Genomic DNA, 15,188 nt, shown 5'->3' with positions numbered 1-15,188 from the left:
CTCCTGGGGGTTTAAAAGTTCTTGGGGCTACATGGTAAGTACCCTGAAATTTAGGGGGATCTGCTCCCAAATTTTTTACTGCCCCACCCATGAATGTACTTGTCCTGGAGATAATAAATGAAGTTATCTGTTTAATAAAAATATAATATTTTTATATAATATATATATATAAAATAAAATATAAAATTATTTTAAAATATTTTAAAATATAATATATATATATATATATATATACACACACACACACACATACATTCTTTAGTAAGGAAAACAATTACAATGTTACTGAGTTCACAGTATTAGTTAATAAATGTAAAACAAACAAACAATTGAAAATAATCAAAACATCTGAAATGCACTCATACTATCATTTAGAGAAATATTATGCTAAATTCTAAACTAGCAACCAAATTTTAGTCAATCTTCAACTATACCATTTACACCTATTTTAATGCTGTTCAAAGTCAGATATTATATCTAAGCATTTTCCAAATTTTTTTCTTCAATTCCCGTAATTTTTTATTTTCAAGGCAAATCTTCAAAAACTTAAATTTTTTTTTTTTAAATTTTAACTTGGGTTTAAAAAGCCCTTATTGGAAACCCGGCTTTTGATATGATATGGACAGTCCCAATACAAGCCTTCTATATAATGTACTAGTGTGGTTTCAGTCATTTTTTAAATCAAAAGTTTTCCCAAAGAATCTTAGATTAAAAAATACCCTATAGCTTTTTCCCTTAAACTAATAAAAATGAATGTAAACCATGTAAAGGTTTGAAAAAAATCATATTTCATATTTAAAAATTTTCCCAAAAATCAATTTTTTTGCTAAGGGGAAAACCTCATTTTAACCTATTCCCAAAACAAGAAAATTTAAAATGGATTTTAACCTTTTCCAGAGGGAAAATTTTAAAAAAATTTGCCCCCCTATGGTTATGGTTACCCCCCCTTGTTTAAAAACATCACCTCTTCCTTTAATAAAGCTTTTGGGTTGAAGGTTTCCAACTTGCACTTTATTTTTTTAAAAAACTATCAATAAGGGACCAGTATTTTTCTTTATACAAATTCTCTAGTGCAAACATACTTCCACACTCACTCCTGAAAAAAATAAATGCTACAAAATGCACATCTCAAAAATGTATCAAAAACAAATTTTCGTGAATTACTGCAATAAAGAGCCGTAATTGGAAAGAAGGGAAAAGGAAAAAAATGCATATGCCTACTGGGTTTCCCGGGCTCCTTCCTTAGGGTGTTTGATATTTTAATTTTTTTTCGCACAAAACTGGAAAAATTCAAAACTGGATTTTTCATACAAATCAACTAAAAGGGTATTTGTTTCTTTGGCCAAAAAAGCTGTTAGTTTGACTTCTTCAATATCTTTCCCCCTTTTTTTTGGGCATCTGCAAGGTTTATTTAACACGTTTCCCTTTTACTAGTGCTTCGGAAGCCCGAGAAGACCCCCAAAAGGGGACCTTAAAAGCCCCCAGGAACAGATGTCTTGTCCCCGATAAAAAAGAGGTCCTTAAAAAAGAAATGAAAAAGAAACAATCTTTTTTAAAAAACATCAAAATATATCTGGGAAAAAAAAATTTTAAATCTAAAAAAAAAAAATTCCATCTTTTCTTAAGTTTCAAAAAACCTATTTTATTCACACAAAGAAAGGAAGGAAGGAAGAAAGAAAGAAAGAAGAACAAGAAAAAAGAAGAAAAGAGAAAAAGAAGAGAAGGAGGAAGAAAAAAAATGAGGGGGAGAGAGAAAATAGAAGAGAGAAGAGAAGAGAAAAAGAGAGAAAGAGAAGGGGAAAAAGAGAGAGAGAAAAAAGAGGGAGAGAGGAAGGGGAGGCGGGGGGGCAGGAAAGGGAGGGAGGCTCACCAGGTATGTCCAGTTTTAGGCCTGAGCACAGCGTTGGCCCATGCCGAAAATCTTTCCCGAGTATGATCCAGACACCCTAATCCCCTCCTCGAGGGGGCCCCCAAGGGGTAGTGTGGTTTTAAGTGGAGTTCCGATTTCACATAGTCAATGGGTCCTGGAAATGTATGTCAATTTCCAAACCCAAGACATTCATTAAAAAATCAAAGATTGGGAATTTTTAAACTTTTATATTTCATTATGCTGGGAAAATAATATTAAATAATTTTTTTTTATCTATTTATTTTTATAACTTTCCTTTTTTTTTAATATGGTCATCCTTTTCTTTTAAAAGGGGGCCCAAAAATTAAAAACCTTCTCCACACATGATCCCCCAAACCCATCTAGCCTTGTATGTTTTTTCTTATCTCTTTAAAAATCATGAAAAGTTACTAATGTGATCTTAACAAGGCATAATTTTGCACCAATAATAATTGGTTTTCCCACGATTTACAAGTCAGGAACAAAGAAAAAGAAAAAAACAAATGAGGAAAAAAAAAAAAAAAAAAAAAAAATCATCATCAATCAATATATATTCCATAGACAAACAACAACTTTGTTAATTGGTAAAAAAAGAAGAAAGAAATATGAAATGCACATGTTTATACATCCACAGTAAATTTATAATACCCTGATTGATGGGAAAAGCTGGCAAGCCTGTTCAACTGCCTTGTGTCCAAAGATCTTCTTGATGCCCTCATATTCATCTCCTCGCTTCATCACCCGCTCATCTTTCCACTGTTCTAGCCAGTGATATGGCATCAGGGTAACAATGGCCATGGTTGTTTTACCTGTGAATTTAGGTTAATTGTTATGGTTTAATTACAGTGCAATGGTTGTTAACTGCAGTGTGTGTGTGTATTTTAGGCTTTTTCCTGGCTTTTTAATTTTTAAAGGTTTTAAAAGGTAAATTTTCCCTTTTTTAAAGGGTGAACTTTACTCTTGCCCCTCCCAAAAAAATTCCCAGAGCCTTTCAGGGAATTAATCACTATATTAAAAAATGAAAGTGATCATGCATAAAATAAAAACATTTTTAAAAGAGCAATGGGGTTAATCTATCAAGTATTTCCCCCAAACGGGATGCCTTTTGGTGCCCCTGTTTTTTCACCCGTCACAGGTTTGAAATTTTCAAACTTTTTAACAAAAAATGAATTTATTTAAAAAATTAGATCTATATGATATATGGCTTTTTTCAACTCGTCAGTCAATAAGACATTATACAATTTTGCATTCATTTTACTTCTGTGAACTATTCTTTGTTTGTAGGCTATTACCTTTGCATCTTCTTTTTAGAATATTTACTGTAGGAAAAGAAAAAAAGAAAAAAAGAAAAACGAAAAAAAAATGAAATTTTCCCCTTTGGACAAGTTTTTTCAAAAGTTTGGCCCCCAAACTGGATTACACCTTACCCCAGGCAATAGGTAACTTTTTACAGTTTAAGGGCATGTAGTTGGGTTTTCCCCCAAAAAACACATAGCTAAAATAAAGGTGAGGCATCCCTATTTGATAATAAATAGTTGACATCTCACCTTTTCTCTGGTCCTCCTGATAAGAAGAAAAAAATGTTGGGACCCTTTTACACCCACAAAAAATATTGGGAAATTTTTTTTTTTTTTTTTTTTTTTTTTTTTTGGGGGGGGGGGGGGGGGGGGGGGGGGGGGGGGGGGTTTTTGGGGGGCTACTTAAGCCTGGGGGGGTTTGGGTTGGGGGGGAAGGGGGGGGTGAAGGGATTTAATGGGAATTTTTCCCTTTGTTTAAAAAAACCTCCGACTTATCATGCCCCCTTAAAAAAAAAAAAAATGGAGGGGCCCCCTTTTTGGGCGGGTAAAAAGGTCCCAAAGGGGAAAAGGGGGGGTTTTCAAGAACAAAAGGGGTTTTTCCGGAAAAAAGTTTTTTTAAAAAAGTTAAAAATTTCCTTTTTACAATCCCTACCCCCGAAAAGCCGGGTAAAAAAAAAAAAAAAAAATCAGGAAAAAACCCCAACCTTTTAGTCTCTGAAAAATTTAAAAACAAACTTGAAAATTTAAAAAACCTTTTAAAAAAAATAAAAGTTTAAAAAAAGAAAAATTCCCCAAAAGTTTTAATTTTAATTTTAAAAATTTCCCCCTTTTTTTCCTTTTTCAAAAAATAAAAAGGGTAATAAATCGGGGTTTTTCCCGAGGAATTTTAATAATATAATAGCAAAAACAACAAAAAATAGTTTAAAAATTTCAAATCCCCCCTTTTTTGATACCCTTTTAAAGAAAATTTTTAAAGGGGTTTTTTATAAAATAATTATTTCCCTTCCCAAAATTTAAAACCTTGATTTTTTTAAAAAATTTGGGGCCTTATTAAAAAAAAATACAGAAAGTAAATAAATTCCCGGGGCCCTTCTCCCCTAAATTTTTTGTAAATGGGGAACTGAATTACATCTAAATTTTAAAAAAAAAAAAATTTTGTTTAAAAGGGGGGGGGATTTTTTAACTTTTAAAAAAAATGAGAAAAATATTTTAAGGGGGTTAAATAAAAAGGTGATTTCAAATTTTTAAATTTGAAAAACCCTTTTTTGGGAAAAATTTAAAAAAGCCTTTTTTAAAAAAAAATCATTTGAAAAATTGTTTATTTATCATAAAATTTTTGGGAAGTTTTCCCATTTTAATTTAAACATTTTTTAAATATAAATCAATTCCCCCCCCCCTTTCCTTTAGAATTTTTTAAATTTTTAAAAATTTTAAAAAAAATTGTTTTAAAAACCTTTTAAAAATTTTTAATTTTGAAAAAAACAAAATTTTAATTTAATTGTTTAAAACCCCTTTTAGGAACGCCTTTTCTAAAGATTTTTGGTTTTTTCCCCCCACTAAAGCGAATTTTTTAGAATTTATTAAAATTTTAAACCCCGGATTTTCATTTTCTTTTTGGAAAAAATGGGGGCTCCCCCTTTCTGGGGTAGCTTTTTCCCAAAATTTGGATTGCAACCCCTTCCCCCCCTTCTTCCCTTGCCCCCAAATGGGGGGTTTCCACCCTTCCCCAAAAAAGTTAAAAAAAATTTTAAAAACCGAAAAGGGGAAAAAAATTCCAGAACAAAAAACAAAAAAATTTCAATTTTGAAGTTTGTTTTTGCCGGAGGTTTAGGATTTGGGGGGCCCAAATCTTTTTACCTGTCCCCCCCCCAAAATATTAAAAAAATTTAAAACCCTTTTTTAATTTTTTTCATTAAAATTCACTAAAAATTCTGGGGGTTTAACCGGACAACCCCCTAGTTTTCCCCTTTCAAAAAAAACCCCTCCACCATTTTTTATAAACCCCCCCCATTCCCTTGCAAAACCCGGGGTAATTTTCAAGAAAAAAAAAAGGGAAACATGCACCCCCAAAAATCCAAAAATTTCCAAAAAAATTTAAGAAAACTAAATTATTTAAAAATTATCCCCAAAATTATTTTTGTGTGTGTAAGTTGTTACAGAGGATAGGAAAAAAATCGGGGGGCAAAACTATTTCATCTGAAAATTTTTCCCTACCTTTTGGTAAAAAACTTATTGAAAAAGGCAAACCCCCCCCAATTTTTAGATTTTTTTAAATAAAATATTTTTTTAAAAATTCAAAAAATTTTTTTAAACCCCGGAAAACCCCCCAATTTTTTCCAACCATTTCAAAGGAAAAAAAAGGAATAATTTTAATAAGGGTTTTGTGAAAATCAAAAAAAAAAAACTCTTTTTTTAAATTTTCCCTTGAAAAAATGAAGGGCCCCTTTTGGAAAAAACATTTTTCAGTTTAAAATTTCTAAAAATTTTCCCCTTTTTTTTCCCCCCCCCTTCCTTATCTAAATCAATTTGCCATTAAAACCCCCTTTCTTTTTGTAATGGAAAAGGGGCAACTTAACAGTCCAGGCCCCCAAAAAAAACCCCCCCTCCCCCCCTGCACCCCCCCTTTTTCCCTTTTTTTGGGAAGGGATTGAACCAAAGAGGGGCCCCAATATGGTTTGATGGGGGACTGTTGATAATTAAAGATGAAGTTTTTTGAAAAGGGGGAAGGAGAAAAAAACCCCTTTTAAGGAAAAAAGGGAAAAAAATAATTCTATTTAAAATTAATTTATAAAAAATAAATTTTTTAAAAAAATTTTTGTATTAAAATGTATAAAAAATATTTTTTTAAATTTTTTCCTAATTACTTAAATTTCCCCGATTTTGGAAATAGTTGTATTTTTTTTTAAAAATTTATTTTTATTATTTTTTTTTTTTTTTTTTTTTTTTTCCCCTCCTTTCCAAAAAATTTTTAAAATTCTGTTTTCCCCCTTTTATATATTGGGAAATTATAAATTTAATTACCCCCCCCCCCCCCCCCCCCCCCCCCCTTTTTTTTAAAAAGGGAAAAGGAACTATTATTGAATTTTTTTTTAAAATTGGTGGCCCCCATAGAGTTAAAATTTATTTAAAGGAAAAAGAAAAAGGAAAAGGGAAAAAAAAAAGGAAGAGAAAAAAAAATTTTGAAAAAATAATTAATTTAAATTTTGAAGGGAAAATTTTAAAATTTAAAAAAAAAAGGGTTTTTATTATATTATATTATTTATTTTAAAAAAATTTTTTTAAATGAATAAAATTTATTTAAATATTTATAAAAAATTTAATAAAAAATTAAAAAAATTTTTAAAAAATTTAAAAAATTTTTCCCCCAACACTTTCAAAAAAAAAAATTTTTAAATTACACTTAAAGAAACCAATTTTTTATTGGGATAAAAAGGGAAAAATTAACAAGGGGGAAAAAGGGGGGGAAAGGGGAAAAGGAAATTTGGGCCCAAAAAGGGAACGGGGGGCTTCCAGGAGGAAAGGGAAAAACTTCTTAATTTCCAAGGATTTTAGAAGAGGAAAGTGAGAAAGCGATTTCCAGAAAAAAAGGAAAGAGAGAAATTGGGGGAACCCCCAAGGGGGAAGGGGGAAGGGGGAAAAAAAGAGGGGGGAAAAGTTTTAAGAAGAAAGGGGGAAAGGACCAAGGGAAGAAAAAAAACCCCGAAAAAAAAAAGGGGGGGGAGGGGGGGAAAAAGGGGGGAAAAGAAAAAAAAAAGGGGGGACCAAGGGGGGAAAAGGAAAAAAAACTTTAAAGGGAGGGGGGGGGGGCAAAACCTTTTGGAAAAAATTTTTTGTACCTTTTAAAGGGGGAAAAATTTTTTTTTTTTAAGAAAACAATTACTTTTTAACGGGAAAATTTTGGCGGAGGGGGGAAAAAGGGAATTTTTGTAAATTGGGGGAAAAAGGAAAGATAAAAAAAAAGGGCAAGGAAGCAGGGGGAGAGAAAAATAGAAGAAGGGAAAAAAAAGTTTTTTTTCAAAAGGGGGAAAAAGGGGGGAAGGGGGGGGGGAAAAGGGGGAAGGGGGAAACAAGAGGGGGCCCAAAAAAAAAAAGAAAGGGAAAAAAAAAGGGAAAGGGGGGAAAAGGGAGGGGGGAGTAAAATAGAAAGAAGAGAAGAAGGGAAAAAAAGGGAAAAAAAAAAGGGGGGAAAAAAAAAAAAAAAAAAATTTTACTTAGCCCCCCAATAACCCCTGCCCCGAATCAAAACTGGAATAATTTTAAAAATTTTTTTCCTTTTTTCCCCCTTTAAACCAACAACCAAGTTTTTTTAAAATTTAGAAAAATAAATTTTACCTAACCAAAAATTTTGTTTTCAAAAAAAAAAGGAAAAAAATATAAAATTTACAATTTAAAAAAAACCTGGATCCCTGCCCCTTTTTAAAGAAAAAATTTCAGAAAGGGGTTAAAAAGGTTTTTTAAAACTTTAAACCCCAAAAATTATTGAAAAATTTTTTAAACAAACAAAAAGCATAAAAGAATTTTTTCTTGCCCAAATTTTTTAAAATTACAAATATCAATTTAAAATTTTTTAAAGGCTAAAAGACCCCTTCCCCTGGTAAACTTGTTTCAAATTTTTAAAATTTTCTGAAATTGGGTAAAAAGGAAATAAAAAATTTTAAAAAAAAAAAACCTTCTTGCTGGGGGGGTACCCCTTCCCCAGGGCCGCCCCTACAAAAAAAGTTAAAAACTCTTTTTTGATTCCCTAATTTGGGTTGAGGTGAATATTTGGAAATTTTTAAAAAACCCGAAAAAAAATTTTCAAAACATAGGTTGGGGGAAAAAAAAAACCAAAAAATTTTCCAGGTTAAAAAATTGTTTTTTTTCCCTTGGAAAATTCCCAAAAAAATTTACTAAAAATTTTTTCCAAGTGGAAGCCCCCCCGCCCCTTACCCTTGGAAAGTTTTTTTAAAGAAAAGGGGATGGGGGAAATTTTAGGGGAATTTTTTTGGAAGCCAAAATTAAACCCAAAAATTTTAGGGCAGATTGGGAAAAATTTGGATTTTTTAAAAAAAATAAAAAATTGCCAAAACCCCAAAAGTTTTTTTAAAAAAATTCTAATTTTATTAAAAAAATTGGTTTGGTTCTTAACCCAAACAAAAGGAATTTTTTGTTACACTTTGTTTTTTCCTTTTTTTAAAAAACCCGTTTTTTCCCGATTGGGGAGTAATTTATAGTGGACCGGGCTTTTTTCCGCCCGGGGGGTTATTTTCGTCCCCAGCATCCCATGCCGGTTTTTTTTTTTTGTAATACTACAAGAAATGTTGTATTTTTAGTTTTTATTATTTTCAAAAATCTCTACTTGCCATACTTTCCTGATTTAAAACCCCCCCCCCCCCAGGGCTGAAGGGGGATTTTTGTTGTTTTTATAGACTCCATAGTTTTTAACATTATTTTCCCTCCAATAGACTGAATAAAATAAGCATGTGGCGGGATCATGGGGTTGAAAATCGGTTTGGTTTGTTGCTTTTTTTTTTTTTATAGTAAAAATGGGGAAATGTTCAAAAACAAATTAATCACACTTTCCCGTGGAAAAAAAAAAATATTTTGCCGGGGGATTGTTTAACAAAAAATAAAATCATGGCAAAAGTCCCCTAAAATACCCCATGGCATGTACATACCCCCCCCGGGAGATAGTCCCCCATGGCCCCTGGCAAAGTGCGTACATGCCACCTGTCGGCAAAGGGTTTAATTTACCATGAAAACCAAATTTCGAGAACCCCTTTTCTCCCCGCCCATTTAACCCCTTTTTCCCTTTATTTTAAAAAAATGTTTTTAGTTATCTCATTTTGTTGTTACTATCTCATAACATTATAGTAAAATTTTAAAATCTTAAAAAAAATATTTTCCAAAACCCCTATTCATAGTACTATAAAAACATTTTTTTCCTGGAAAAATTTAAGTTAAAAAAAATCGGCACGTTTTGGGAAGAATAACCCGACATGCCCCCGTAAAAACAGGTTTATTTTTTGTATTCACACATGATGGCTCTATGGCTTTTCTACAATGCTTAAATTTATTCCCAAGGGGGGCCTTTTTTACCCCACCTTTCCCCACCTGTTTTTTCCCTTTTTTTCCCTTTACTTTTGGGGAAAAGGGCTTTTGCATTATTTCATTTTCCCTTTAAAAGTTAAAAAGATTTTAATAATTACTTTAAAAATTCATAACATCCCTAAACAAATAAAAAGATTTGATAACCAATTTTATTAAAAAGGGAAAAACGCATTTTTTCCCCCCAATTCAAGGAAAAGGGGAAACAAGAAACAGTCATAGGGCCTACTGATAGATTCCTTTGGGGGCCTAGACATGTGGAGCCATCTGTAAAGTAACAAAATTTACAAAACCTTTCAAAGGGGGAGAAAAATAAATCCGGGGTTTATTGGGTTAAGATGAAAACCCCGAGAAGGTCACAAGGGGCTACTAATTTATCCTTTGGGTTTAAACATAGCAAATCAGACACTTTCACACACCCCACCCCACACACACACACACAAACCACACCACACACCCAACACACCCCACACCACACAAAAAAAAAAAAAAAAAAAGGCAGCTTTTTGGTTTTAAACCCAAAATAAAAGGGAATTAAAAAAATAAAAATAGGTGAAAAAATAAATAAATCAATAAAGCAACAGCAAGAGGGTTTTAAAAAAAAAAAATGAGAAGACTGAAAAAAAAAGGATAGAGAAAAAGCTAAGAAAACACACACACCCCAACACACACAAACCCCACCCAAACACACCACAACAAAAAAAAAAAAAAAAAAAAAAAAAAAAAAAAAAAAAAAAAAACAAAAATTTTTTACTTTCATCAAGCCTCCTTACAAGATTTAGTTCCAGTTTATGGGAAACGTGACGGGAACCCAAAAAGGCCTGTAGTATTTTTGAAACCACACAAGCCCCGGGGTGGAAGCAAACCCTTTACTAAATTGAAATTTTGGAAATTTTCCCCTTTTTTTGGAAAATTTTTCCAACAAGGCCCAAAAAATCCCGAAAAGAAAACAGAATTTGCCAAATACTTTTTTCTTTTTATCTTTTCCCCTCGTCTTTAAAAAAACCCTTTAATTTTTTTTAAAGGAAGTTTTAAAAACTCGGGAAAATAAAAATTTTGGGGGATTTAATGTGTTAAAGTTTACACAAAAATTTTTTCCCTATAAAAAAAATTTTTTGATTAAAATTGGGTCTTCCCCCAATTTTAAACAGGGAGCAGACGGAGAAAAAAGAGGGTAGGAAAAAAAATATATAAACAGTAAAATAATTCATTTTAAATTGTTTTAAATATGAAATTATTATTAAAATATATATTATTTTTAAAATATTATATATATGTATGTAAGTATATTATTTATGTTGATATGTATGTATGTATATGTATTTTATGTTTGTATGTATGGAGGGGTATTAAATTTTAGTATGTATGTTTTGTATGTATGTAGGGATTATGTATGTATGGATGTTATGTTTGTGTATGTGGGGTATGTGGTGTATTGGGCATTTTGTGTATGTGTGTGTGTGTGGTGTTGTGTGGGGTGGTGTGTGTTTGGTTGGTTTTGGGGGTGGTGTGTGTGTGTGTGTGTGTGTGTTTGTGTGTGTGTTTGTGTGTATGGGTTTTTTTGTGTGGTGTATGTGTGTGGGGTGGATGTGTGGGGGGTTTTGTGTGTGTGTGGGGGGGGGGTGTGGGATGTGGTGTGTGTGTGTGTGTGTAAAAATTTATATATATATAATTAATTTTATATAATATATAGAAAATAATATACATAAAATTATATTTAAAAATAAAATAATTAATATAAAAATAATATATATATATATATAAATTTTTAAAATATATTATATAAAATTAATATAAAATATAATTTTATAAAATATTAATATATGATGAAATATATTATATATTATATATATATAAATATTATATAGTAATATATTTATTTTATATATTCATATATTATATATTATATTTATTTAATAATATATTTAGAATATTTATAATAAAATATCTTTTATAATTTTTATATATTTTATAATTTTATATATAATTTTATAAAAATTAAAAATAAAATTTTAGATATATAAAATAATATAGATAATAATATATATAATCACACAAACAAAATACATACTTGCCTCAACACACACACAACACACAACAAACACACACCACCACACACACCAAAACACACACACACACCACCACACACACCAACAAAACACACAAACACACACCAAACACCACATTAACCCAAAAAAACCAAAGGGCCCTGGCTCCCCCCGGGGACTTTACTTTATTAATTTTGACTCCACTTGCTCCAAAACCCCACCAATGAGCCAATTATTAAAGTCCCCACCTTTTTTCCCTTTTTACCTTTTTTTTTTCTATTTTAAAAATAGAATTGACAGACGCAGTTTTCTGTAAAAGATTTTTTTGTGATAAAACGTATTTTGCCTTTCTAAAGATTTTGTTTTTTACCTGATTCTGTTGTATGAATTTGCATTATCATATAACCCAAGTGAGTAGGCATGTTCTCTACTGTGTGGAGATATGGGTAATCACTCTCTCATGAGAGGTAGCTCTCAGAGAGTGGCAGGTGCACCCTCCTCCCTCTCTTCTCTAGTCAGACATAGCTTTCCACATCTACCCATGTTAAAAAAGTGTGTAAAAAACCTTGTAGGGATAAATAAATGCTCAGAAAACAAAGCAACATTCACTTCTGAGTCTGTTGTGACACTGAGCGTATGCTGCTCTGTTGCTAAAGATTTCTGTCACCCTCGTCCCCTGCAGACATATGAGAATATAATATAAAACATGTATTTACTTTACTTTTCATGAAAATATGCTACTACTGAAAATATGCTGTGTGGTGCAGCGGTAGCAATCTGGTCTAGCAATCTTGACGACCTGCTTTCAAATCCCTTGCCACCACTGGATGATAACCCTGGCCATTCCTTGCAAACGGGGTAATTTAAAAGCAAAATAAAACAGACAGCATCACCCCAAAGATATCCATTGTAACAAAATGAGAAAACTAAATTATTAATTATAAATTGTTGATTACTGTGTGTGTATGCTATGTACATGAGGATGAGAAAAGAGGGTATGGGGGGTACAAAAGCCTATTACATCTGTTATTATTCATGACTGTGTAAAGATACTTCATATGATGAATGTTCAACCCCACACCATTTTTCAGGATTTTTTTCACAATACACATATTTTTTAAAATTCATTTTTCAACCTGACACCCCCCCCTAGTTGTTCTCCCATTTCAAAGACATAAAACAGCCACTCCACCATTTGTATACCTTTGTAGAAGTCTAAATCAGACAAAACTCTCAAAAGTAATTTTCAACTTTGAAAAAAAAAGTGAAGCTTTTGGAATACAGTCTCAGTAAAATTCTAAAATTACCAACATTATATATATATGCAAACAGCAAGCAAGTACCTTATCTAAATCATTGCCAGTGAACACCCAAGCATTCTTTTTGTGAATGATGTCAAGTTCTTCAGCAGAGCAGTCCAGGCCCACAAAAACAGACATAGCTCCTGGCCCATGTTCGAGGTCCTGCAATATTGGCCATATCCTTGATGATGAAGCTATGTGCAAAGGCAACAGACGCTCATATGTGTTGTAGAGTCCTGTTGATAATAAAGATGATGTTTTCATTGCAAAGGCTGGTATAGTTGCAGATATTAATTTTTGTAAACCCTATGGTAAGGTAACCCCACCAAGTGGCAATCCCATACTTCTATTGAAGATAATAGTTATGAATAAATGGTTTTCAACGTATGTGATTAGTGAAATGTCAGTAGAAACACCACTACTTTTCTTGTAAATTCTGTCTCTCTCTGACATTCACATGAAGGGTCCCTGATTCTCCCGCAAATAGTCTATCTCTCTCTCTCTCTCTCCCCTCTCTCTCTCTTCTCCTCTCTCCCTCTCGCTCCTCTCTGTCTCTCTCTCTCTCTCTCTCTCAGTCTCCTCCCTCTCTCACTCCTCTCTCTCTCCCCTCTCTGATATCACGGGAATGGGTCACAACATCTAGAAAATTACTCTCTCTCCCTCTCCCTGCCCCCCCCTCTCTTTTCCTTTTTTGTGGAAGGGGAGTGAACTCATTACATGAGATAAGTATGGATAGATGGATGGACTGACAGAGTAATTGATAGGTATAGAAGAAGAAAAGAAGAAGAAGAAGAAGAAGAAGAAGAAGAAGAAGAAGAAGAAAAATAAGATAATATATATATATATATATATATATATATATATATATATATATATATATATATATATATATATATAATATATTTTGTTTTATATATATATATATATTTTATATTAACTGATAATAGATAACAGGAGTTATATATTGTTATATATAAATATGTATATATCACTATCTTATTCAAACAGATAAGGCAACAGTTATATTGCAATTTTAGCCTCTTTAGCATTCGCTGTCCTTCTCAGTGAGCATGTCTCAGACTTCTTAATCTTCAATTTTTGTGATTTTATTCTTAGAGTGCAACCATTGTAAGTAACAGCTGATTGCCTTATCTGAAAATACATCTATTGAATGAGATAATTAGATCCCTAGCACTATGAAGATAAGTTATCCATTTAAAAAGCAAGTATTTTCCATTATATTGATAGTTATCTATTGCTAAAGAAGTTTTTACCAAGTGAATGACAATTTACTTCTGAAATACTTAATCCATGAGAGAGAGAATTTAATGCACACAGACACATTCACACACACAATGGGTTGGTTTACCAGAGAGTGTACAAAAAATTATTTCCACAAGTCTACTTATGGGCACCTATGAATAAAGTGTATATACTTAAAGAAACAATTTTTATATGAGGGATAAGAAAGGACAAAGGTTAGGAAAGGAGGGGGAACGGAGGGGAGGGGAGGGGAAGGGAAGGGAAGGGAAGGATGGAGAAAGAGAGAGAGAGAGAGAGAGAGAGAGGAGAGAGAGAGAGGGAGGGGAGAGGGAGGGAAGGGAGAAGGAGGGGGAGAGGGAGAGGGAGAGGAGAGGGAGAGGGAGGGGACAAGGAGGGAAAGGGAAAGGGAGGGGAGGGAGAGAGAGAGGAAGAGGGAGGGGGAAGGAGAGGGGGCAACACATTATGGAAAAAATTTTGACATTAGCTCATACCTGCTGCTGATATCACCACTGGAGCCTGAATATTATAAATGTCTTTTCCTTTTTTCACCTGAACACCACACACTGCCCCTTTATAATTCAGAAGTATTTGCGTGACCTGAAACAAGAAATTATTGTATTAACTCAAAGAAAACAGGAACTCCCCATGCCATACCAATCTACATACCAGCATGCATGTGAGTCAGCTGCTGGAGAGAAAAATCAGAAGCACGGGAAATATAAAATGCCTCTTTATACTTTAAACAGAAAATATTGCAGCATCATTTGTATAGCAACAAAGGCTATGACAGTTAATTTTTGCATGAATGCCCAAATTACAATGTTCACATACGTATAATTGTGAAAAAATTTTCAAGCTGAACATGCACACAATTCCTGGTTAGAGAGCTAGTACAAATATGTACATATGCATGAGATATCTGCAAGTAAAAATTGGAATAAAAAATTGTAAAAAAAAAAAAAAAAAAATCCTTACTTCAGCTCGCACAAGTACTCTGCCTCCTGCAGCCTCAATAACTGGAATAATGTTAAAAGCAATCTCTGATGCTCCTCCAATGGGATATGCAGCACCTGTGAATATTCAATGCAGCTCTAAGTTTTCTATAAATCAGAAGATAATTTTACATATATCAGTATGTTGTCAGGATTAAGACTGGAATATATGAATAATTTACATAAAGAAGCAATGGCATAAACATGCCCTTGTTAAATGAATATTAAGATTTCCATCCTATAATCTTCAAATGAATTCTGGTGAAGAAACTTTACTTCCCAACAGATTTGATGAAAACTGTCACAACAGA

At 32.4% G+C, this 15,188-nt stretch overlaps 1 protein-coding gene across 2 annotated transcripts in view; it reads right to left on the bottom strand.

The window, feature by feature from the left end:
- Window positions 1–12,598: 12,598 nt before the first annotated feature.
- The window catches only part of LOC119594827 (all-trans-retinol 13,14-reductase-like), a 10,762-nt gene continuing 8,172 nt past the window's right edge, over window positions 12,599–15,188 (bottom strand). For both annotated transcript variants that reach the window (XM_037943923.1, XM_037943917.1), the window contains exons 8-10: window positions 14,861–14,955; window positions 14,377–14,482; window positions 12,599–12,858 (exon numbers count right to left, since the gene is read on the bottom strand). In XM_037943923.1, the coding sequence (XP_037799851.1) occupies window positions 12,608–12,858; window positions 14,377–14,482; window positions 14,861–14,955 (452 nt within the window). In that variant the 3' untranslated portion in view covers window positions 12,599–12,607. The remainder of the gene's footprint in view (window positions 12,859–14,376; window positions 14,483–14,860; window positions 14,956–15,188) is intronic.

This window comes from Penaeus monodon, chromosome 3 (genome assembly GCF_015228065.2).
Source record: "Penaeus monodon isolate SGIC_2016 chromosome 3, NSTDA_Pmon_1, whole genome shotgun sequence".
NCBI classification, from domain to species: Eukaryota; Metazoa; Arthropoda; class Malacostraca; order Decapoda; family Penaeidae; genus Penaeus; species Penaeus monodon.
This window is presented reverse-complemented; position numbering and strand designations above follow the sequence as displayed.